The sequence below is a fragment of the Arachis ipaensis genome, chromosome B3 (assembly GCF_059453495.1).
Source record: "Arachis ipaensis isolate K30076 ecotype BB chromosome B3, ASM5945349v1, whole genome shotgun sequence".
NCBI lineage: Eukaryota > Viridiplantae > Streptophyta > Magnoliopsida > Fabales > Fabaceae > Arachis > Arachis ipaensis.
The window spans coordinates 47,067,381-47,091,973 of NC_142438.1; the positions used below are offsets into that span (position 1 = coordinate 47,067,381).

The window sequence follows — 24,593 nt, forward strand, 5'->3', positions numbered from 1 at the left end:
GAGTGCAGGGAGGTCAGAATCCAACAGCATCAGCAGTCCTTTTTCAACCTCTGAATCTGATTTCTGCTCAAGTCCCTCAATTTCAGCCAGAAAATACCTGAAATCACAGAAAAATACACAAACTCATAGTAAAGTCCAGAAATGTGAATTTAACACAAAATCTATTAAAAACATCCCTAAAAGTAACTAGATCCTACTAAAAACATACTAAAAACAATGTCAAAAAGCGTATAAATTATCCGCTCATCAGATAACAAGGACAGGATTTCCGGTTCTTATACCTTGCCAAGAGTTTATTTTACAGTTATTTATTTAGTTTTATTGCTCGAAAATATACATGTGCGCATTGCCCAAACTTTCAAAACCCCCAATTTACAATCTTCATAACCAATAATAAGAATATACTTCCCTGCAATTCCTTGAGAAGACGACCCGAGGTTTGAATACTCGGTTAACAATTTTTAAAGGGTTTGTTACTTGTGACAACCAAAACGTTTGTACGAAGAGATTTCTATCGGTTTAGAGACTATATCTACAATGCGACTGTTTCTATGAACCTCTTTACTGGTAAAAATCCTAACGTCATGGAGCCAAGAGGATCTAATCAACCCTTTAGGCAACAACACCCTCCAAGATATCATGGACAACGACCATTCTACAATGCATACCCAGCTTATAGATATGGTGGACAACCTTGTAACTACCAACAAGCACCACCCCGTGCCTATAGACCATCCTCTCAACATAACCTCGAACCACCACACTCACAAGCTTCTCTTCACCATTCGCCACCACATGATCCCTATTTACCCCAGTTCCAATCCAATCACTCCCAAGCACCACCACTTTCATATGTATCATGTCCAAATCCATCACCCCCAGAATCAGAGGTTCGCCTCAAAGAAACAGTAAATAAACTTCAAACAACCATTCGACAACTGGAGCAAGCAGTAATTCAATTAGCTTCTAGACATTCGAACATTCAAGGACCAACCACAGCCCCATGTGGACACTAACGAAGAGCATAGCATGAAGGAAATACTAGAAACTCCAGTGGACAAGACAGAGAATGAATTCATACTAGAACAAGTAGAAGAAGCTGTCATTACGCAAGAAGAAGAGTTGGTTGAAGATCTAGGAGACGCTGAACCTCCATGGGAATCCAGAGCTGAGGAGAACTCCGTCAAGGATGTTACAGTTGATGCTAAGGAGGACAGTGCACAATCTCCAAGGCAAGTTATTTATGAAGAACTAGACGGAATAACCCAGGACACAAATTCCCTTGATGATGATAGTCACAAGTCAAGTTCTCTTAGTGATGAACTTGCATCCGCAAGTGAATTCTCTGAGATCGAAGAATCTTCCCCAAATGAATACGAAGATGATGCAGAGGTAGATTTCTCTCAACCTCCAATCTATGACTCAAGTGATGAGGAAGACATAGAAGACTTTGATCAAGATGATGTTACATTTGAAGAATTCTGCGAGGAAGTGGAGAAATTCACAGAAGAGCACAAGGGAGTAGAACTTACAGAACCACCAGAAACACCTATCCCAAGGCCATTACCACCCAATACAAGCTTCAAGTGGGTACAATCCTTAACCTTTAACTTTACTTTTTCACTTGAATACGGTTTGCTTGAAACAGATGGCCAGCTTAGAGCTCTCTGCGGCTTTAAGAGTAAGAGGGAAATGGCTCGTGCTCAGAGCTGGTGCACAAGGTTCAATAAGGTTCCACGCTTCAACTTGAAGTGCACGGATTGGTATCAAACTCAATCGAATGGATCTCGGAAAACGTTTGGTCACCATGGTGAGAATCTACTTTCTAAACCAACCAAATGCAAAAATATAGATCAAGACGGAGGCGGATTTAAAAGCAAAGTTTAGGATCCTGGAATCTATTCTGACATTCGTCATTCCGGGAGCCTAAAAATTTGTTTGAAGCTGCTCAGGAGCTTTACATGCCTAGTTTGGGACCCCGGAGGCTATTGGCATTCCAAGCATTAGTGGAGATTTGTGGATGAATTTAAGCATAAGCCGCCATAACAGGAAGCTCGTCCAATGTCCAACTTAAGGACTTTAACTAAAAGTGCTAGGTGGGAGACAACCCACCATGGTATGATCGTTCATTTTTTAATTTTTATTTCGTTTTGTTTGTTTTCAAGTTTTATTTTATTTTATAATTTGAACCTGGAATTTTGCATCGCATTCATATTAATCATTGCATTTTTTGCATACTGCATAAAAAAAAGGGTGCGCGACGCGACCGCATCACTCATGCGATCGCGTCATATTGCGAAAAACACTACCCACGCGACCGCGTCATCCATGCGGCCACGTGATATGGAAATTGGCGTAAAGATCCAACGTCCAGAAAGTTAGGCTGGAATCGTGCGGCCATTGTGCGTTTTGCACAATATGCCCACGCGATCACATGCCCCATGCGATCGGTTCACCTGCACACACCCAATCCCACGCGACAGCGTGAGCGACGCGATCGCGTCGCATGGATTGCACAACACCCCAAAAAGAGACAGAGAGTTGCGCGGAAACGACACTGGATTCGTGCGTTTCGCACAAATCCCAGCGACGCGATCGCATGCCCCAGGCGATCGTGTCATTCACTCTTTTAGCCATTCCATGCGATCGCGTGCCCTATGCGATCGCATCACCTCCCATTCTGCTCCAGCCACGCGACCGCGTGCCCCACGCGATCGCGTGGATTTAAAATTATAACCCCCCAGTCACGCGAACCCTATCAGTCGCACCCCCCCCCCCCCGAACCCTTCTCTCCCCTCTCTTCTCTCCAACACACCACCACCACCCAGCCACCACCATCGCCACCGCCAGACGCCGCCGACCACCCAGACTCTGCCGCCACCTACCCCCCCTTCCTCCTTACCCCTTCTTTCTTCTTCTTTCTTCTTCTTCCCCCCTCTCCGCCACTGCCCCATTCGCAACCACCACCCACCGCTGCCGCCCGTCCCAGCCGCGCCCCCCCCCCATCCACCACACACACACCTATCCCTCCCTTCCCCTCTTACCCCCTACCCCATTACCCATCCCTTCTTTCCCCCTGCCCCGAACAGTCGTGCCCACCACCGCCAGCCGCCGCGCCAGACGCCGTCACCACCACCCCCAGCCACCTTTCTGCCCACTCTCCTTATTCGGCCTACCAGGTTCCAACGAATGCCACCCTTCTATCCTTAGTCGTTATTTCATTATTTTCTATTTATATTCATGTTTAGGCTAGTTAGATATGCATGTTGTAGTGGATTTTAGGTTGTTAGGTAGCCTAGGATGTGGTTAGTGGATTTAGGTCTGTTTAATTGCGCTGTTCGTGTTTCTTGTTTTATTATTTTCGCAATTCTGCTGTTGCTATGATCATGTTCATATGCTGTAATTTCTTGTTTCATGATGCTCTTTACTCTGATTTTTCATGATTCTTATTCCTTATATGTAATTGCAGCTTTAATTTTAATTCATATGAACTATTTGATTGCTGTTTATTTTCCAGGACAATCCAATTTTAGCCGGAATGCTACCCAAATTTTTGTAAAATGTTTTCATTCATGTTTTGGTTTTGGCATTTTGATATCTGCTTTCCTCTGCTTTACCCAAACCCATTCATGAATGCCAGACACGCATTCTTATTCTCTTTGATTTCCTGGTTCATATATTGCATTTTTTATGTTTGATTCCAATTTTTGCTATTTCTATATCTATTTGAATCATCATCAACCTGTTTTCCTTGTTTGGTTATGAGTTACCTATCGCTTCTAATTATGAATGCTTGTTACTTAGAAACTTATCCTTATGCCACTTACCTTAACCCATTTTTCATTAACTCACCAATTCTAATTTCCTGAACTCTATTTTTTTAATTCTAACCAAACTAACATTTTAAAATCTTTTTTCTGGTTTTTCACTTTCTTTTAACCCTCTAACCATGGCATACTGATAATTTTTCCTACTTAACATGCCTTCTATTACATTTTGGATTGTGAATTTTTCCTTTCGAACTTTTAACTCCTATACAATCCTTAATGCACATTTACTTAACTCATTTACCTCATTCTAATTCTCCTTTGCCACTTTGTGCTTCTTTTGACTATTTGCCTATTTGTTTTCCTATTTTTATTATATCCTGATTTTCTGTTTTTCAGGATGTCAGATTCCCAGAGAAAGGGAAAAGGAAAGGCTACTACTGGCAAACGAAAAAGAGGAGAAGCCTCTATGTCTATCATAGGTCTCATGCATGATGCCTCCTTGCGGGAGAAAAACTTTACCCCGCAGGAGAAGGCTGACCAACTGCTTCCTGCCACTGATACAATAAAATTTGCAAACCGATACTGTGAGCTAAAGTATCCGGTGTTTGCAACCTCTAGGAACCTATACCTGGAAAGGACCTTGAAGATCCCAGAAGAACTCCAGTAATACACCTCTGACCAGATCAAACAAAGAAGCTGGTTCTTCCTGGAGAGACCCCTGACTGAGGTCAATGCATCTTGGGTTAGAGAATTCTACTGCAATTACTTCAAGACCTCCCTAGATGCAGTGAACCTCAGAGGAAAGAAGATTCTGGTTACTGAAGAGGCAATTGAAGATGTTCTGAAGCTTCTACCTAAATCTGATCAGCCAGATGGTTATCAGAAAGCTGAGGAAGACATGCGCTTTATGAAGTTTGATTGGGATGCAGTCAAGGCCCGGATAGCCCTTGACCCGACCGTTCCTTGGATCATGGGTCAGAACACCACGATGCCCAAGGGAATCAAGCGGGCGTACTTGAATGATGAGGCTCGGCTATGGTATCAGATACTTAGCAACTTCATTATGCCGAGTAGTCACGAGACTGATATACCTGCCGCTATGATCACCCTCCTATGGTGTGTGATGGAGGGTAAGGACCTGTACCTGCCACGCTTTATCCGGTTCTACATGGCCAGGGTCCACGTTCGAGGCACTCTTCCCTTTCCCTATTTGGTTACACAGCTGGGCCGTCGAGCTGACGTGCCTTGGGAGGATGCCGATGAGAGGCCACCTGCTGCAGAATGCAAGAAGATTATCCCGCACAGCAGGAACTTTCTGGTCTTGGGCTACAGACCTCCAGTCCTCACTGCTCCTGGTGACACTGCCACACCATCTGTCGGCCCCTCTTCCTCTACACCTACACCTGCCACCACCACTGTACCTCCACCTGCCCCAGAGCCCATCTATCATCTAGTGCACCGCCTGTTTCGACGGCTTGACCAGATGGAGCGTCGCAACAAGTGACGCTATGAGCACCTGAAGCTGATGATACGATCTGGCAACATCCCCTCCGAGCCTGACACACCATCCGAGGCATCTGAGGAGGAGGCGGATGATCCCGAGGCAGAGACCTATCCACAGAGCGAGGCAGAGCAGGCAGGCACCCAGCAGGCAGCACACCTTCAGGAGGCTCCGCCTCAGATTCAGGCTGTAGACCCTGAGATCCCTCTTCAGTCAGCACCCCCTCCACAGCAGTCAGACCCTCAGATCACCACCTCAGAGACCCCAGCTACCCGTCCTTCCAGTGATGACACCCCTTCACACCCTGCTTGAGTGAGCATCAGGGACGATGCTACATTTTAAGTGTGGGGAGGTCGCCATCTCTGGCGTATATTTTTGGTGAACCACTACATACTCTTTTTATTTATTTTGCTATTTTTTCTGTATTTTTCTTTTTATTTCTATTTTGCAGTACTTATACATTACTATTTTCATGTATTTATACTCTATTTCTGCATTTTGCATTTTTAGTTCATATTTTAGCCACTTAGTTTAGTTGCAATTCTAACTTATTAGTTATAGAAATTGTGGATTGATTAGTATAGTTTACCTTTTTAGCATAAGATAACTCGGAATAGATTGAAAAGAAAAAGGAAGTAAACTAGAGACTTTAACAGAATCAAAACAACTCACACCTTGTATATATAGCATTACATGTTAGTTAATTAAACAACATTTCATCAATGAGAAACACTAGAACTTTAAGGCCACCTTAAGTTTTACATTGAAAATAATGGGAATTTTTAACTAAACCTGCATGACATACATAATTGATAAATAATTTTTGAGCTAGAGAACGCATAGCCTGTGAGTTTTGAGCTTAATTGTATGGTTACATTCAAACCATATTTTTTATTCCTGTGTGTTCCGCCCTTCTTTTATATTCTGGTGTTCTTACTTTGTCTTAATCTATATGTCCGATTATAGATTAGAAATACATACCAAGAGAGTGATTGAGGCTATTATTTGATTTTAGCTCACTTATCCCAAAATAGCCTACCTTTCACATCACCCTCATTAGCCCCTTAAGCCTTTAAATCCCCTTTTATTCTATAAGCCACATTACTAGCCTTAAGCAGAAAAACAAAATAAAATTCCAAGTTGAATCCTTGGTTAGCTTAAGATAGAAATTGTATATGGTTTAAATGTGGGAAACCTATTGGGAACATGGATGATAAAAACAAAAGGTAGAAAAGTTGAAAAGAATAAAATAACTCAAATAAAAATTTTTGGGAAGCATGCTCATGTAAAATCAAATTAATTGAATTACCATGTGCATTTAAAAAAAGTGTTATGAAAAAAAGGGGACACAAAAAGAATCCCCCAATTATGAAATAAAGCAATGCACATGGGATAAAAATAAATAAATAAATATTGAGATATGAGCATGTAACATCAAAAGTAAGAAAATATGGAAAATAGGTAAAGAAGCTTTGATTTAGAAAGTATGTATGTTAGGTGAGATCTTAGTCTAATTAAGGATTCACTTATTAGCTCACTTAGCCTTATACATATACACTTACCTTTACCTTGGCCCCATTACAACCTTACTTAAGACCTCATGATTTTTGGTATGACTATATTCTATGATTGTTGATTGGTTAGATGAAGAACAAAGTTATAGAAAGTAAGAATAAAAAGAAGAATAGAGTGATTAACCCAATAAATACTGAGTGATTAGAGAGTAAACACAAAATTCAGTGAGGGTTCAATAGCTCATTAACATATATCTCTGCTTAAATTATTAATTGTCTTACAAGTTTTTAAAATGTTTTTCTCTCCCATCTCAATTGTAAAGGCACTTTATCACTATCTAAGGCTTGGCTATATATATATATATATATACATGACTCCTTGAGAATGTGAATTAATTTAACTACATGCAAGCTTTATATACAAGTGAATAAAAATTAGAATTGCATGATGCATCATTCATTTAGGTAGTTGTATGTAGAATAGATTGCATTGCATGGCATTCCACCACTTTAACCTTACTTTTCAGCTTGGATTTAGCATGAGGACATGCTATTGTTTAAGTGTGGGGAGGTTGATAAACCCATATTTTATGATATATTTTGTGCTTAGTTTGAGTGATTTATCCAATCCTTCACCCACTTATTCATATTAATTGCATGGTTTTACTTCTCCTTCCTTATTATGTGATCTATGTGAAAAACATGTTTTCTATGCTTAAAAATTAATTATTTTAATTACCCTTATTATCATTCGATGCCGTGATTAGTGTGTTGAGTGGTTTCAGATCTTCTAAGGCAGGAATGACTCAAAGGATGAAAAAAGAAAACATACAAAGATGGAAAGAAAGCGCAAAACGGAGTTTCTAAAAAAACTGGCATCCACGCGATCGCATGGGCGACACGGACGCATGCCAAGCGCGAATCAACAGCGACGCGGCTGCATGACTGACGCGACCGCGCGCCTTAAGCAAAACACATATGGTGCGGCCGCATGACTGACGCGACCGCGTGACAAGAAAAGCTCCGAATGACGCGACAGCGTGACCCATGCGGACGCGTGACAGAGGCCACGCATTAGAAATTGCAGAAAACGCTCCCAGCGATTTCTGAAGCCCTTTTTGGCCCAAATCCAAGTCCAGAAGGCATAGACCAGAGGTTATGAAGTGAGGGAATGCATCCATTCAGGGAGAGCTCGCCAATTTAGTTACTTCCCATGATTTAGATTTAGTTTTGAAAGAGGTTCTCTCCTCTCTCTTTTAGGATTAGGATTTAGGACTTCTCTTAATTTTAGGAGTAACTCTCGATCTCAGGTTTAATGTTTCTTTACTTTAAGCTTCCCTTTCACTTTTATTCATTCCATTACTTTAGTTGATTATTTACTTTTGCCATTTAATTTATGAATTTTTCTATGTTCCAGATTATTTGAATTAATGCTATTTGAGGTATTTCAGTTTATTATTGCTCTCTTTTATTTATGTCACCATTGCTTCCAATCTAAAGATAATTTTATTCCAGTAAATTTACTTTTTCCCCTTTTGGTCTTGGTTAAGAAAGCAGTAACTCAGGAGTTATCTTAGCTCAACATAATTGATAACTGTTATCTTTGCTAATTGAACTGAACTTCAATAATCTCAACCTTTTCTTAGGAAATAAATAGGATTCGAAAGTCAAACTAATTAAACCCTTGACTTTCCTTTGCTTTAGCAAAGGTTAACTAAGTGGAATTAAGATTCAATCTTCTTTATTATTGAGAAGGATAACTAATTTGAACTTCCAATTTCTCATACATTGCCAAAAGTTTGCTTTACAGTATTTATTTATTTTAATTGCTATTTAAATTATTTGTCATATTTGTTCCTTATTCTTGGAACCCCAAATTTACAATCTCCATAACCAATAATAAGAACATACTTCCCTGCAGTTCCTTGAGAAGACGACCCGAGGTTTGAATACTTCGGTTAACAATTTTAAAGGGGTTTGTTACTTGTGACAACCAAAACGTTTGTACGAAGGGATTTTTGTTGGTTTAGAAACTATATCTACAATGCGACTATTTTATTGAAATTCTTTACTAGCAAAAATCCTATTCATCAGCAACGCTATCACTTCAAACCCTCATACAGAAAGGTCTGGATGACGAAGCAAAAGAAAATTGTGCAGATATACGGTGATTGGGAGAAGCCATACAATAAGATACCGAGGTTTCTCCAAGCATTGCAGAGTTGTTGTCCCGGAATAATATGTGATTTCAGTGCCGTACCGTACTATGATGGGCACCTTATGTCCACGACTGCAGCCAATTTGATAAGGTATTTGAGACTTTTCTGCCTATGTGGAGACTTTCAAGCATTACAAGCTTTCGTCTCCGTCGATGGCACGCATCTATATGGGAAATATGGTGGTGTATTGCTTATGGGAGTGGCACAGGACGGTAACAGTAATACCTTTCCTGTTGCTTTTGCAATTGTTGAGTCTAAGACTACAGAGTCCTAGTCGTTCTTCCTTACTAACCTAAGACGACATGTGACCCACAAGATGGCCTGTTGATTATATCTGATAGATCTCATGCGATCAAGGCTGCACTGAGAGACGACGATAATGGTTGGCACCCTCCTGGAGCGTTCCGTGCTTATTGTGTCAAACACATAACCGCAAACTTCATGTCTCGTTTCAAATATGCAGAGGACAAGTGATATCTCATAAATGCCACTTATATTCCAAGCAAGGTTGGGTACAAGTAGTACATGGATACCTTGAGAGGTCTGTCGTATGAGATGGCGTACTGATCAAGTAGATTCGACAAGAAAATATGGTTACAACACTGCGACAGTGGTCGCCGGTTTGGGCACACGACAACGAACCTCTCCGAGTGCATGAATGCATTACTTAAGGGTATGCATTATTTACCGATTTCAGCCATCTTGTGATGCACTTATGAGAGGCTGCAGCATTTGTTCGTAAGAAAGGGCAGGGAGGCACAGGTACAGCTCGCAGCGGGGAATCAATTTTTTCAATGGCTGGTAGCTGCTATTGAAAAGAACAGGGAAAGAATCTCGAAGATGTATGTCAATCATTGCGACAGAAGGGCTTCAGTGTTTGTGGTAGAGGAGTTAGAGCCTTTCGAGGGTTGGTTGCAGGGTTCATTCCGTGTTTGGTTGACAGCGGACACATATGACTATGGCCTTTTCCAGTCACTCCATTAACCATGTCGTAATGCACTTGTCGCTTGTGCTGCCGCAAGCGTTGAATGAGGTCTATATGTTCATCCGGTGTACAGACAAGAGGTTGTGTTCAAGGTATATGAGGCGAAGTTCTCGCCGATACCAGATGAAAATATGTGGCCAGAGTGGTATGGGACACTGTTGCGTCCTAATCCAGCCATGTGCGGAAAAGCTACTAGCAAACTAGTTTCCACTAGGTTCTGTAATGAGATGGATGGGGGAGAGCGGTAAGAGAAATGGTGTGCTCTATACAGGCAAACTGAGCATACCTGAAAAGGTTGTCCTAATCAACCCTCAGGCGAAGCTTAGCAATGTTGCCACTTTGTTAGGTTTTATTTGCAATTGTACCCAAGATAGAGAACGACACCTCTGAAAGTCATCCAGTAGTGGCAGCCACCGAAGATGGACCTAATTATTTGACTTGTCAGTCATCAGGTAACCCCCAATCAGCAACAGTATGTAACACCTCGTATACTATCAGAGGGTGTCCGGATCAGCTGTATCGAGCATCTGCTGAACTCGGTCCCGAAGCCATGTAAGCTTGAGAGAGAAAGACTCCTTCCTCTGTGCACCCTGCTGCTGACCATGAGGAGGTCTGACACCAAGTAGCTGCTCCACCCAATCCCAGGTCTCGTGCCCATACCATGTCTAAAAATCACGGAAGCACCCACCCATTGGATCCCAATGTGCACGTAACCTGAGGTGGTACGCAACATCTTGCAAGGTCATGGTGCACTCATTCTATGGCAGGTGAAAAGTGTGGGTCTTCGGACGCCAGCGCTCTACAAATGCCGTGATCAAGGAGTTGTCAAACACAGTCCTAGAGTGGCGCTGTATCGCTAAAGTCAGCCTCCCTCAAGTAAGAAATAATGGTGTCTGGTGGTGTAAGTGTGTGACTCACCTGGGGAGAAGTATGCGAGGCCTCTGATAAGAAATAAAAAATTGGAATATGAAATATATTTCAAAAAGTAAACATTTAAATGTCGAAATAAAAACATAAAAAATATACTAAACAAGTATTCCACATTTTATAACTCAGTTTGAAACAGAATAATGATTTTTTAAAAGTCAACCTTTTCGAAAAAATATATCGAACAATTATAAGTCCCATTAAAATATTGAATAATAGTTAAAAATATTATATATAAAGCTATCAAAATAATAAAAAGATATCTACCGATAAACATTTACTGAATAAATTAATATAACTAATAAATAAATTAATTTATCAAATAACTAATAGCTAAATTAATAAATATTTACTTAATAATTTAGTTTAAATAAAAACAAATCTAAATAAACATGTACTTAATAAATTAATTTAACTAATAACTAAAATTATACTCTATCAATTAACACTTGCTAACGTTACATTTTACCACCTAACATATACTACATCTATAAAAGTACCATAACCATGATTATAAATATATGCTTATTTAACTTATATATGAAAATAACAATACTAACTTCGAAGTCGGCTGCGCCAGTGATATATCACGCCGTGTTCAAGCGATTGATGTCATCGTCTCGTGCATTTGCGTGCGCTATAATTTTCAAGTACTTCGATAAGATGATTAGAAAAAGCTAGAAGTAGGAGAAAAGTAGAAGAAATGGATGAAAAGTGGGTGAAAAAGGCGTTATAATCAACTTCAATATATAGGCGCGCTTCTTTCTTATCTCGTTTACAGTGTAAAGGAAATAACATTGCGTATCTATAAACGAGATAAGGACGTTACACACCACGTGTGCAAACGTAATATGACCATGTCGTTTCGTGGCTTATCTCGTTTACAGTATAAGCAAGATATACACAATGTTATTTCATTTACACTGTAAATTAAATAAAAAAATAGAGTGCATTTTGATAAAAGTAGTACAAAATACTTATTTTTGTAAATAAAATATTTATTTTATTTATTTAAAAAAAATCAATAAAAGACAATGCACGTAGCAGTTGGAAAGGTTCATAAATGGAAAAAGCTATGAAGTACAAATACTTCGTTGAGTTGTGGTGTCTGCGTGTCAGACGCATTTTAGATATGACACTCATCGATACTCGTCCGATACGCATGTCTGCTATGTCTAACCGTATTTTAATAAAAAATAAAATATTTTTCTCTAAATACATTTGAACACACTTAAATATTATCACGTGTCAATGTGTCCAATCTTATTTTTAACATGTATTTTTAAAATAAATTTAAAAATAGTATATATTATTTTTTATTAAAATAAAAAATATTTTAAAAATTTTATATAATTAAAATAAGATATTAAAAATAATAAAAAATTAATTTATATTTTAATATTAAAATAATAATAAGATTTAAAAAATTACTTTATAATATATATATATATATATATATATATTATAAAATTTTAAAATTTATGTATTAATATTATTTCGTATGGTGTCCTCCGTCTATATCAATGTTCATGTATCATAAAAAAAAATGGGATGACCGAAGAGGGAATAGTACAGTGATTACTATTAATAACGACAGTAACAGGTCTGAGTTTGTGCAACGTACTTATCCAGTATTAGTTTTTGTCGTACAGTTTTTCTATGTAAATTGTAATGTACGAAATTAAATGTATGTATCAAGTGGAATCTCTATCCATGTTTAATGTAAACATTAATGTCAATGTGTGCAAGATGCGGCTAATTTTTTTTAGAAACGAAAAAAAATCATGTGTAATTTAATATGATAGATTAATTAGTATGTTTTTTTTATATGAATTTTAATTTTTTATTTTAAATAATAAATTAGACTTTTAAATCTAAAAATTTGAAGGTTAAATTTTATGGTACATAAATTAAATTCTTCGATCTATAATAAAATAAATTTTTTTACTGTAAAGCAAATTAGAAAATCTTATTAACATATTTAAAAAAATTTTTAACATTAGAATATAAATTTGAATGTTAAATTTATAGGCTAAAAAATTTTAATATGGATTTTAGAAGTGTATTTTACCTGAAAATATGAGTTTTAGGTGTATATATAGGTTTTACATGCAACCAACGTATTGGACACGTGGCACAATCGCACGCAATACACAGGTAACGTATCACGTGGCCCACATCCATTCAACACGCAGGTAACGTATTGCAACTGTGCAACATACCGTTAAAGTGTTGGATTACTTTTTTAATACTTCCACAACTCTATAAAACACCCCAAACACTCATATTTAAATAAAACATCATTCTTTTCTTCATATCTAAAATAATTTTTGAAATTTATATATTTAAAAATTTTAAAATAAAAAAATTAGAACATCAAATTTATATGTTTAAAAAATATTTAAAAATTATAAATTTAAGTCTCAAATTTATGATATCTACACACAAAAAAATACACCAAATTTTTATATTATTAAAAAACATCACTAAAATCTCAACACTAAAATTAAAGAAAAAATTTAGGAGGCCAGCAACTTCTGTGTTTTCTGACTAACACTTAATTATCAAAATAAAAATGAGTAATCTTTCACCATTAAATATAATCTCATACCATTAAAAATATTATTAATGATCAATTAATAATTATAAAATACTAAAATTATTAACCCCTAACATTCCTCAAAATTAAAAAGCCGCAAGTTGCAACTAATCAGCTCATCAGCTCCACATCTCGGCAGTCACCAAACGCGGTCGTGACTTCAGCCGTTTTAGTTTTAACTTTTGTTTTTTTTTTTTTAACCGCTAACATCAATAGAATATTAGAATTCCCCTTGAGGCCTTGACCGTACTCTTGCCACTTGCCACCCGCTAACATAAATACAAGGTGGAAATTCAAGTACAATTCATTTCACGTGAAGTCGACTGATTTGACTAAAATTTTATCTAACGACTCTCATGTATCAATTTCATGTGAAGTCGACTTCACATGAATTTTTACCTAAATACAAACTTTCCTGTGCCATTTAGTTTTGTTTTGAAATAAGTAAAAATTTTATTTTAATACATTATTAATATACAATAATTTTATACATATATATAATTATATAATATTATATTAATAAAAATAATCTTTTTTTATATTAATTGTTTAAATAATTATCCAAAAAATAGATACAATTATACTAATATATTTTACTTTTATATCAATGATTATAGGAAAAAATAAAAAAATAAAAAATATTTTAAAAATAGTAAATTTTAGAATAATAAAATCTTAAATAAGTTTTTAAAAATATTTAGTAACAAATTTTAGTCATTAAATCAATTTTTAAATTTTTATTTCGTTAAACAAATTAATTCTTATATCAAATTGTTTATCTATATAAAAAAATTGAATTTGAGCATTTTTAAAATATTTAGGTACCGTTATATCTTTATTAAATAATAATAGAGACTGATTTATTTAATTTTTTTCACAAAATTTTACGTAAAAATTAATTTTTCTAAAAAATAAAATATTAAAAATTAATTTAATAATTAAAATTTATTAAAGATAAAGATATTTAACTAAACATTTATTGAAAAGTGATATGAGGTTTTACTCAACTTTTTAAGAATGTATTTTTATGTCTTTATAATGTAGTATTTATTGTATTTATTGTTTATGTACCTGCCTTGAATACGATATACAAACGCAGCCCATTGAATTATTTGCAATCATTTTCTCATAAGCTATTCCTTTACTAAGTCAATATAAATAAATAAGTAAACTTATCAGTAACTTTAATATATTGACTGTTAACACTTTAACTTTTTATAGCAAAAAAATTACTTTGGCTTTTTCAAAAATATCTTTCAAGTATTTATTATCTAAACTCTTATTGGTGAGGAATACTAGGGGCTAGTAATTTTGGTATTTTGTAATCATCAATTGGTCATCAATAGTATTTTTAATGGTGTGAGATTACATCTAATGGTGGGAGATCACTCACTTTTGTTTTGATGGTTAAGTGATGGCAAAAAAATACAAAAGTTGCTGGCCTAGACTTTTTTTTTTGTGGTTTGGTTTTGCTAACAATTGTTTTATAACTTTTTTTACTAAGATTTTAAAATGAAATTTTAATAGTTTTATCCTATAATGCATGGACACTGATATAGACATGGGACACGACACGACACGAGACATGTAGATACACGAATTTTAAAATTTTTATAAGACACGGGGATATGACATATATATAAAATATAAAATATTTTTAGATAAATTACAATAATATTTTGATTTTTTATTGATATTAAAATATAAAATAATTTTTTAATTATTTTTAATGTTTTCTTTTAATTATATAAAGTATTTAAAATATTTTTTGTTTTAATAAATAATCATATATATTATTTTTAAACTTATTTCAAAAATACATGTTAAGAATAAGGCTTAACATATTGACACATAATGATATTTAAATGCGTTTAAATATGTCTAAAATTTTTTTTTATTTTTTATTAAGACATAACTAAATACGGCAGATATATGTATCGAATAAGTATTAATAAATATTCTGAAATATATCTAACACACAAATATAATAATTCAAGAGAGTGTCCGTATTTCGTAAGTTTTACCTTTTCTAATTTCAATTGTTTTTCTCGTCTATATATATCCTTTAACCATACCATTGATAACAAATTTTCATACTCAACTCCATGTTGTAGTTTTATCACTTATGTATTAGACATGAAAGGACTTAAAACTTATAAAATATTTGTCTTGTTCACACATGCATGTTGTTATACATTATATACTTATATTGTGGTTAACAAAAGCTTCTTAGACCTAAAACAAATTAGTGATTCTTCATGGAACCTCAATACCTCATATATGAGGTTACCTTATTTGACCAGCAGCCCGACCCCTGTTTCTTCCATACCCAAACAAAATATAATAATTTATTATTTCTTTTTCAATCATATGGTCCCAAAACAAAAGAGAAAACAAATACAAAAACATAAGGGAGAAATTTATAGGTGTCATCATAAATATAATAAAAATCAATAATACAAAATATTTTTTTAAGATATAATCCATTAACCCATTACTAAATTAAGAATAAATACTCTTTTGAGTCCTAATTATTTATCTAAAAGATAAAACGTTCTTTCACTATTTAAAATTTTTTAATCGATCTCCAATCATTAAAATAATTAATCTAGCTAGATGACTATTTTTACTTGTCTATTGGTCCTTATGAACTATAATATGTTGATGTGTCAAGAACCATTTAAACCAACAATTTAAATTATTAGAGACTAATTAAAAATTTTTAAATCATAAAAAAATACTTTACTTTTTAGACAAATAGTTAAGAACTGAAAAAAACATTTATTCTTAAATTAAACTCCTATTCTAAGTAATCTTTTTATTTACTAATTATTTATATGAAATAAATTTATTGTTTTAACACAATATAAGACTCTTAAAAAATTTAATAATTCAGACACAAAATACATTAAGTAGAAAAAGATTCAAATATTTTTATTCACATATATTTTTGATCTCGTACCATTTGTTCAAAGAACAAAATGTCTTTTTAAAATTCAAAAACTCCTAATCAATTCTTAACAAATTAATAATCAAGTAATTAGTCTAAACAGTCTTTGTTGTTGGTTTAAGTGACTTCTAACACATAAACATGTCACTACTTATAGGGATTCTTTATACCAATAACAAAAACTACTTAGATTAACTACTGAATAATTAGAAATGGATTAGAAATTTTTAAATTGTGGAAGATATCTTATCGAACAAATGATCAGATACCAAAAAGTTTTTTTAATATATTTTTATCTTCGATATTATTCCCTCAGTATCCTATTCAGCTCTCTACCTCAAAGTCTTTGAATGGCTCAAACCAAATCGTGGGTTGGACTTTTAGAAAAAAGATCCCATAATTAAACTTGGAACTATATAACCAGCCAACCAACCAACCAAAGAGAAATCCTTATAACTCCTTTTTTCCAATAGGAAAGTGTGTACGTAGATTCGTTGTGGAATTCAAAGACCACCATTTTCCATTTTCGTTTCTCTGAATCACATTTTCCAGTTTTGACACGTATTTGAAATTCACGCTGTGTGGAATGTTTGTAATCCCCGGAGCATATATATAAGAGCAACATTAGCCACTAGGACACATAAACATTACCACTCTTTTATTCATTTTTTGTGTGCTCTAATTTTTGTTCTTTGACTCAAGACTTCAAAAATTGACAAGACTTTTCTTCATTTTTGATACGCAACATACAAGAACGTTAAGGTAAATAATAATTATTATATCATTCATAATAATATCTAGTATATCTCTATGGTTCCTCTACTTTGATTTCTTTTATTTGAATAACTATGAATTAGAAGATTCTGAAAGTTTTGTACGGTGAATTTGAACAGGACAGAGAAAAAAGGGGATTAATCTTGAAAGAAATTGAAGAATCTCTATGGGATTATCACTTTCATTGCTCTTATCAGCTTGGGAAGAAATTGTTAGGCATTCACTGTTTAGTCTCTCAGTCAACGTGAATTTTGGTTCCAAGGATGGTGCGGTGATCTTGAGAGCAGGGAGCTTCAAGAGAAGAGAACCAGAATCAAGTACTGTGGTGGTTTCAAATGGTTCTTCTTCTTCTTCTTCTTCTTCCAAGTTGAAGGAGTTTAGGCCAGAACATGTGACCCTTGAAAGGAACCTTTCATGTGTTGAAGACATGAAGAAGAAGATGAATTCAGGGTGTGGAAAAGAAAAACTGAAGCAGCATAAGCCTGTGCCTGTTCTATCTCTCCCTGAGGCTGTGGTTTTCTCTTCTCCGAGGCCGGTTAGCGAGCTCGATGCAGCTGCCACTAAGCTGCAGAAGGTTTATAAGAGTTACCGTACCAGAAGAAACTTGGCAGATTGTGCTGTGGTGGTGGAGGAACTATGGTTAGTTTTTCTTGAAAACATGCCTTTTTTTGTTTGATTAAATTTCTATCTTGTACATGTAAATAATTGAATGTTTTTGAATGATGAAGGTGGAAGGCATTGGATTTTGCTGCTCTTAAAAGGAGTTCAGTTTCATTCTTTGGTGTGGAGAAACAAGAATCTGCTGTGTCAAGGTGGGCAAGGGCAAGAACAAGAGCAGCTAAGGTATGTTTTTTTCCATTCTGATTCAACGTTTTTTTGTAATTATTGTATCTGATTTCGTTTTGTTTGTTGTTCTTTTTATCTTATTTGAGATCTTGTTATGGTTATAGGTTGGTAAAGGTTTGTCCAAGGATGATAAGGCACAAAAATTGGCCCTTCAACATTGGCTTGAAGCTGTAAGTCTATATAGCATTTGAAATCATATGAACTTTTTATTTTAAACTCACGATCTAATATTAACAATGTTCAATCTTTGTTGTTTTTCTGCTCAGATTGACCCACGTCATCGTTACGGACACAATTTGCATTTGTATTATGATATTTGGTTTGAAAGCCAAAGCACTCAACCATTCTTCTACTGGTAAGTTCTTATTCTTAGACATCTTATGATCATGATGCTGGTAAAACTGTAGAAGCTATGGATATGGATGATTAACTTTATTCTCCATGATATGCAGGTTGGATGTTGGAGATGGTAAAGAAATTAATCTTGACAAGTGTCCAAGGACCACTTTACAGCGCCAGTGCATTAAATATCTTGGACCAGTAAGTTATCACTGCACATTTCACAACCGCTCAAATTAAAATATGCGAGGCATGTCTCATATCTAATCTGATATTGTTCAACCCATTGTAGAAAGAAAGGGAAGAATATGAAGTGATTGTTGAGAATGGGAAATTGGTGTATAGACAAGATGGGAGGCCTGTGGATACTGATGGAAAGTGCAAATGGATATTTGTTCTCAGCACCACAAGGTCCTTGTATGTGGGACAAAAGCAGAAGGGTATGTTTCAGCATTCAAGCTTTCTTTCCGGTGCTGCAACAACAGCTGCAGGCAGATTAGTTGTTCATCAAGGTGTTCTTGAGGTAAGATCATTTTGGTTATCATAGTCAAATCATTTCAACAAAAGCAATTTCCCTAACAAGGTTTTTCTCTATCTAATAATTGCAGGCAATTTGGCCATATAGTGGTCACTACCATCCAACAGAAGAGAACTTCAAAGAATTCATAAGCTTCCTTAAGGAGCACAACGTAGACCTCTCTAATGTCAAGGTAGAAGTTCAATATACTTTGATCTTTACAAATAAAAACTAAAATCAAAATTTGTTGTTCTTATAGATAGAGTATAACTTCTTGTTGCTTTGCTTGGTTCTAGCAGAGATATGCTATAGATGATGATGAACCTTCAATTATTGGTACCAATTCATTTATTGCCACTAATGAATCACAACCACCAAAAGGTCCCACTCAAATTTCTCAACCAGGCACAGCAACTTCAATCAATGCCAACAAGAGAGATGCAAAAGCTAAGAAAGAGGTTAAGGATAAGAGTTTTGAGGCCCCAATATTTGACATGTCTAAGAGGCTATCTTGCAAGTGGTCCACTGGGAATGGACCAAGAATTGGGTGTGTCCGTGACTACCCAGAACACCTTCAATCAAGGGCACTGGAGCACGTTAACTTGTCCCCAAGACCCGCGTCTGCTCGCTATGGCCCAATTCCGTCACCTAGGCCCAGCCCAAAAGTCAGGATATCACCTAGGCTTGCATACATGGGCCTACCAAGCCCAAGAACCTCTATTCCCGCTGCAAGTTGAGACCACCATCCCTAAGTGGCAACTAATGACACACAATTTTATCTCTCCGTTTAGATTTTTTGGGTTTCGTAATTTATTTCTTTATTCTTTTAGGAATTTTGTATTTGTAAGGCGACTTTGACCTGATTGCCTTTCCCTTTGTATATTTTTAGGAAGGCGATTTAGTTAATTCTTTAACGTAAGTAGAGTACAAAATTTCATGTACGGAAAAGCACAATTATTAGTAGTATTCAATAAACATGACAACAACAATTCTTGTCTTTGATTTTCTTCTAGTAAATTTTAATATAACTGGTATGGTCTAATAAGAAACTGAAATATGCTTCCCCCCCCCCCCCCCTCTCTTTAATTCACTATCTTTTTCGGTTTTTTCCCTTCCGCAAACAATTCAATTATCTTATGGAGATCCTTTCAAATATACATATATAATTATATATTATGGAGATAAGTGTAGGAGAAAGTCTATTTTATCAATGAAATACGCAGTTTATCAATTGTCAACTACTATGATACATATACATATGTTTTGTACAAAATCTGTTTTCTCTTTCGTAGTGCGAATCGAAATAACATGCGCTATCCTCAATGGATTAAAACCAACGCATGTTCTATCTCTCTCTCAACTTTTCGATCCGATCGCTTTCTATCCAAATTCTAATATTCTAAGTGGTAATTGCTAAAATGAATCCCCGTAAATATCTTTGTATCTCTCTCAAATCATACTCCGATTTTTACTCCATTTTCATGCCCACCGAACTCGAGTATCAATCATTTTTACCATTTTTTCAATTTTCATTCATTCACTGTCATTTCACACCGTTCTTCCCATTCTGGCATTTTGTAAAATTTGGTCAAATTTTAATTAAATAAGTAATTAATTAAATATGAGAAAAATAGTTGAAAAATTTAACAATCATAATTTGATAATTTAAATATGATATTTGGATTCAGTGAATTTTTTTAGTCGAAAAACATAATTTTCTGGTAAAAATACGCACTGAAAATTTGACCGGTAATAGCGGTTGAAATCTATCTAATACTATAGTTAAAAGAAATTATTTATGAGTGAAAAAAGTTAAAAAGTTAAAAATTGTGATTATATTTAAAACGCAAATTAAAATACTAATCTTAAAGGTTTGGCCCAAAATTGGGCTAAACCGGCCATATATGTAAATCGGACCCAAATTGGGTCCAAACCCAACATATATATATACTTTTACTAAAGCCATTTTAGCACCACCACCCCATTCATTTGTGTTTCAATGCTGAAATGAGAGGAGAAGGGTGAAGAAGCATGAAACCCTAGCACATAAACACAAAAACCATCATAACTTTTTTTCTGGTGCTCTGATTGCTGCACCGTTTGTGGCCACGCGAAGTCCTTCTCATCCTCTACAATTCTATCTAAAAAGATTGGTAAGAATCTCGAGTTCTCATACCCCATTTTCGTAGTTCATGATAAATTCAAAATTTGGTTATGGATTTTGAGAAATCTTGTGATTTTGGTTGTTTAAGGGTGATTTAGTATGAGCTATTGGTGAGTTTCATCAACCAATTTCGTGGGTTAAGATAAGAGACCTCAAACCTTTGTGATTTATGAGATTTTATGAATCCTATGTTGATGTATGTATGAAATTATATATATTAGAGTATTGGGTGATTTTGGTACATTTTGGAAACTTAAAAATTGCTTGTGGAACTATTGGTGAGACTTGGAGTTAAGGCTTGGTAGAAATTCACAAGTGAATAGCTTAGTTTTGACTTCCAAGAGGTACGGTTTAAGTTTCATTTAAAGAATTAAAGAATTAGATTTGAATTGCATATTTGGTTAGAATTGATATATGTAGTTGAGATGTTGTTGTAATTGATGACTTGGACGAGGATTGTATGACTATGCATAATTGATATGTTGTTGGAATTGTGTTTTATATATATATTGAATTGATGAATATTAGGGCCAAAGGCTGTGAGTTTGGATCGGAGTCCAGGAAAAAGTAAGAACGGTAAGTGATAATTGAATTGTGTGATATTGTATGAGATTGGATGAAGACTTGGTATAAAATTTATGGAAATTTAAATGATTGATTGAGTAGTGAAAAATGTAGTTGTGAGGTGTTGAATTGATGAATTTAAGTTGAAATATGTATATGAAGTAGGTTTGAGTTTTAGTTGAGTGTGAATAAGTGAATTGAGTTGGATTGAGGTAAATTTATTGAGTGAAAATGATTTTAACTTGTGAACTTTTGATAAAGTTGGTAAATGCTATTTTTGGTAAAAACTGATTCTTGCCCCACTTTTGATGAGCGGATATTTTATACACCTTTTAGGGTCATTTTCTTAGTATTTTCAGTACTTTTTATCAAGTTTTATTATGTTTTAGTAGGTTTTAGTGCAAAATTCACTTTTTGGATGCTACTTTGAGTTTGTGTTTTTCTTATAATTTTAGGTGATTTTTGAGTGAAAATGGCAAGTTTTGGCTTCTGGTTCAGAGGCAAAGAAAGGATAGCAGATACTGTCAGATCCTGACCTTCTTGCATTCAAACGAATATTTCTGGAGCTACAGAGGTCCAATTGACGCGCTCCCAATGGAGTTGGAAAGCTAATTTCCAGAACTTTCCAGCAATATATAATAGTTTATACCTTTCTTTGAAAATGACTGTCCAAAACGGACGTTGAACGCCCAATGTAATAACCCAGTTTTCAGGTACACGAGAGCTTTTCTGAAGATACGGAGATTTTCGGAAGATCAGTGAAGGGAACATCTTTGTTATATCATCAAGCACCTCAATCTACATCATCATCATGTCATCACTAAGCAAGAACCTCTTTTGAGGCAAGCTCGACAACGCGGTTACGGAAAATCTAGTTTTTGAACCGTATCGTTAGGAGCTTTTGATTCTAGTTTCCGTAAATAGTCTCAATTTGACGAGCCGGACTCAATTTATGAGAGAAGAGAAATATTAATACAATATTATTATTATATTAATATTAGAGATGCTTGAATAATATTATAATATTACTTGATATGTTTTAGTTAAAAATAGAAGATCGGCTTAACCAGATTCATAGTCTACTGGTACAGGTTAACACCAGCACTCTCTGATGACTTTAGCAATACTAATACCTCATCATATACCTTCTATTCTCATATTAATCATGTTACTAGTATCATTTATACTAGTAGCTCAGATATTAATCTCTAGAAGTGTTGTTAAGTGTATGTTCTAATACATCTAGTTATAGTAATTATACACCTGAGGTATTTTTCAACCACCTCCCAAACTAGCCAATCATCATCAAGCACGTTTTTCCCTCACCCCCCAAGACACTCCAAGATGCTCATTTTTACCTTGAATGGCCGAAAATAAGAGAGAAAGAAACGAGAGAAAAGTTCTTGGTTCTTAATCTTCAAAGCTTGATTTCTTCTTAACTAAAACTCAAATCAAAATTCCAATCCGACCAAAATGATCATCTCTTCTTCCTCTACATAAACATATAACATATCAAAGCTGTAAATAAGGTCATATGGCTGTCTCCCTCCCTCTTCAATTCGGTTTTCAAGAAAAACCATGCTAAACATGTATTTTCTTGATGTTCTTCCTTAGATCTTTTTCTTAGCTTGACTTGTGAGCCAAGAATCTTTATTTCCAACACGTTTAAGGTGAGGAATCCCTTCCCAACATGTTGATTAAGGTTTGGTCAGTTGAGGTTTTATGAATTCAAAGTTGTTCTTGATGTGTTTTAAGAGGAAAAAGTGCAAAAAGAACACCTAAAAGCATAACCGGATTTGGAGTAGCAAATCAAGGTAGGATTTGGTAAAATTAATCTTGATTAGTTATGTTTGAGTTGTGTGATTATGATATGATTTGGTTATACTTGAAATTGATTGTTTATATGAGTGATTCTTGTTGAAATTTTGTTAAAAAATTGATGAAATTTGACGATATTCAAGCTATGAATGCATGTTCTTGTGGCTGCTGAAATTTCAAACCCTAGGATTCAAATTGGGGTTGATTTTATGTTGAAATTAAGTAGAAAAGATAGGGCTTTTGTGGCTGCCAATTTATTATGAATTATGGTAAAAATCAGTTAGTGAAAAGATTAAAAAACGGGTGAAAACAGAGAAAGAATCTGAAGAATTTATGAAGAACATGAAGAACACTTTGAGTATGATGAAGAACAATGAAGAACACCTTTTAGATCTTAAAAAGGACAAAGAAGTAATTATTTTGGTGTTTGGGGGTTATTTTGTAATTTTCAAAAGTTATGATGGTTAAAGTAAAAATATTTATAGGTGGTAAAAAGTGAATTTATATAACTTTTAAGGTAAGAAAGGATAAATTTCAAAAATTTAATAATAAAATAATGCAGAAAAGACAGTTTCTCGTAAAAGCTGTAGAAAGACAACTTTAAGCACAGAATTTCATAATTACCTTCATAAAACACTTAGGGAGTGGTAATAACATATTAGTGAAGCAAAGACAAAGGAAAGATAAAAAGTTAAAGAAGAGATAAAAATCAAAGAAAAAGTCTGTAAGGTTTTAATGACAGAAACAAACAGAGATTAGTGAACGAACTAGGAGCAACATAGTTAGTTCTTGAGTTGCGCCTAAGGTTAGGTACAATATGAAAAGTTAAACTGTTTCAGTATAGACTTAATGAACCTATACTTGGGACAGGCTAACTATTCATACCGAAATTTACAAAAGCTATAAATACATACGTTGAACCGAGAAACAAGAGCAGAGCAAAGAGACTAAGAGAAAAGAATAATCAGAGCAGAATAAACAGATAAAGAGAGAAAAGCAGTAAAACCCAAGAATTGATAATGTTAAATACGAGAAGTACCCATGAACTGAATGATCATTGGTCTCGGGAAAACCTACGAACTGTTAACTGTTTTATATACGGGAAA

At 34.9% G+C, this 24,593-nt stretch overlaps 2 protein-coding genes across 3 annotated transcripts; both read left to right on the top strand.

Annotated features, from left to right (window-relative positions):
* The first annotated feature begins 8,918 nt into the window (after positions 1-8,918).
* LOC148570519 (uncharacterized) lies at positions 8,919-9,478 on the top strand. The gene is made up of 2 exons (XM_088507071.1): positions 8,919-9,256; positions 9,346-9,478. Exons 1-2 carry the CDS (start codon positions 8,919-8,921, stop codon positions 9,476-9,478), a joined length of 471 nt encoding a protein of 156 aa, XP_088363197.1.
* A 7,165-nt stretch (positions 9,479-16,643) lies between these two features.
* On the top strand, positions 16,644-19,938 carry LOC107630509 (IQ domain-containing protein IQM1). Of its 2 annotated transcripts, none has more exons than XM_016333663.3 (9): positions 16,644-17,227; positions 17,359-17,878; positions 17,968-18,082; positions 18,190-18,255; positions 18,352-18,440; positions 18,538-18,625; positions 18,717-18,947; positions 19,033-19,134; positions 19,241-19,938. In XM_016333663.3, the coding sequence occupies exons 2-9, from the start codon at positions 17,406-17,408 to the stop codon at positions 19,676-19,678; spliced, it is 1,602 nt and encodes a 533-aa protein (XP_016189149.1). In that variant the 5' UTR covers positions 16,644-17,227; positions 17,359-17,405; the 3' UTR covers positions 19,679-19,938. The 2 variants fall into 2 exon arrangements, with proteins under 2 accessions (XP_016189149.1, XP_088364428.1); XM_088508302.1 differs by having other exon boundaries at positions 17,095-17,227; positions 17,364-17,878.
* The last annotated feature ends 4,655 nt before the right edge of the window (positions 19,939-24,593 follow it).

Coding starts and splice junctions, on each gene's coding strand:
- LOC148570519 (XM_088507071.1), top strand. CDS start 8,919: ATGACGAAGCAAAAGAAAATTGTGCAGATATACGGTGATTGGGAGAAG. Junction 9,257..9,345: donor GTTGCTTTTGCAATTGTTGA/GTCTAAGACTAC, acceptor TATATCTGATAG/ATCTCATGCGATCAAGGCTG.
- LOC107630509 (XM_016333663.3), top strand. CDS start 17,406: ATGGGATTATCACTTTCATTGCTCTTATCAGCTTGGGAAGAAATTGTT. Junction 18,256..18,351: donor TTCAACATTGGCTTGAAGCT/GTAAGTCTATAT, acceptor TTTTCTGCTCAG/ATTGACCCACGTCATCGTTA. Junction 18,626..18,716: donor GCATTAAATATCTTGGACCA/GTAAGTTATCAC, acceptor AACCCATTGTAG/AAAGAAAGGGAAGAATATGA.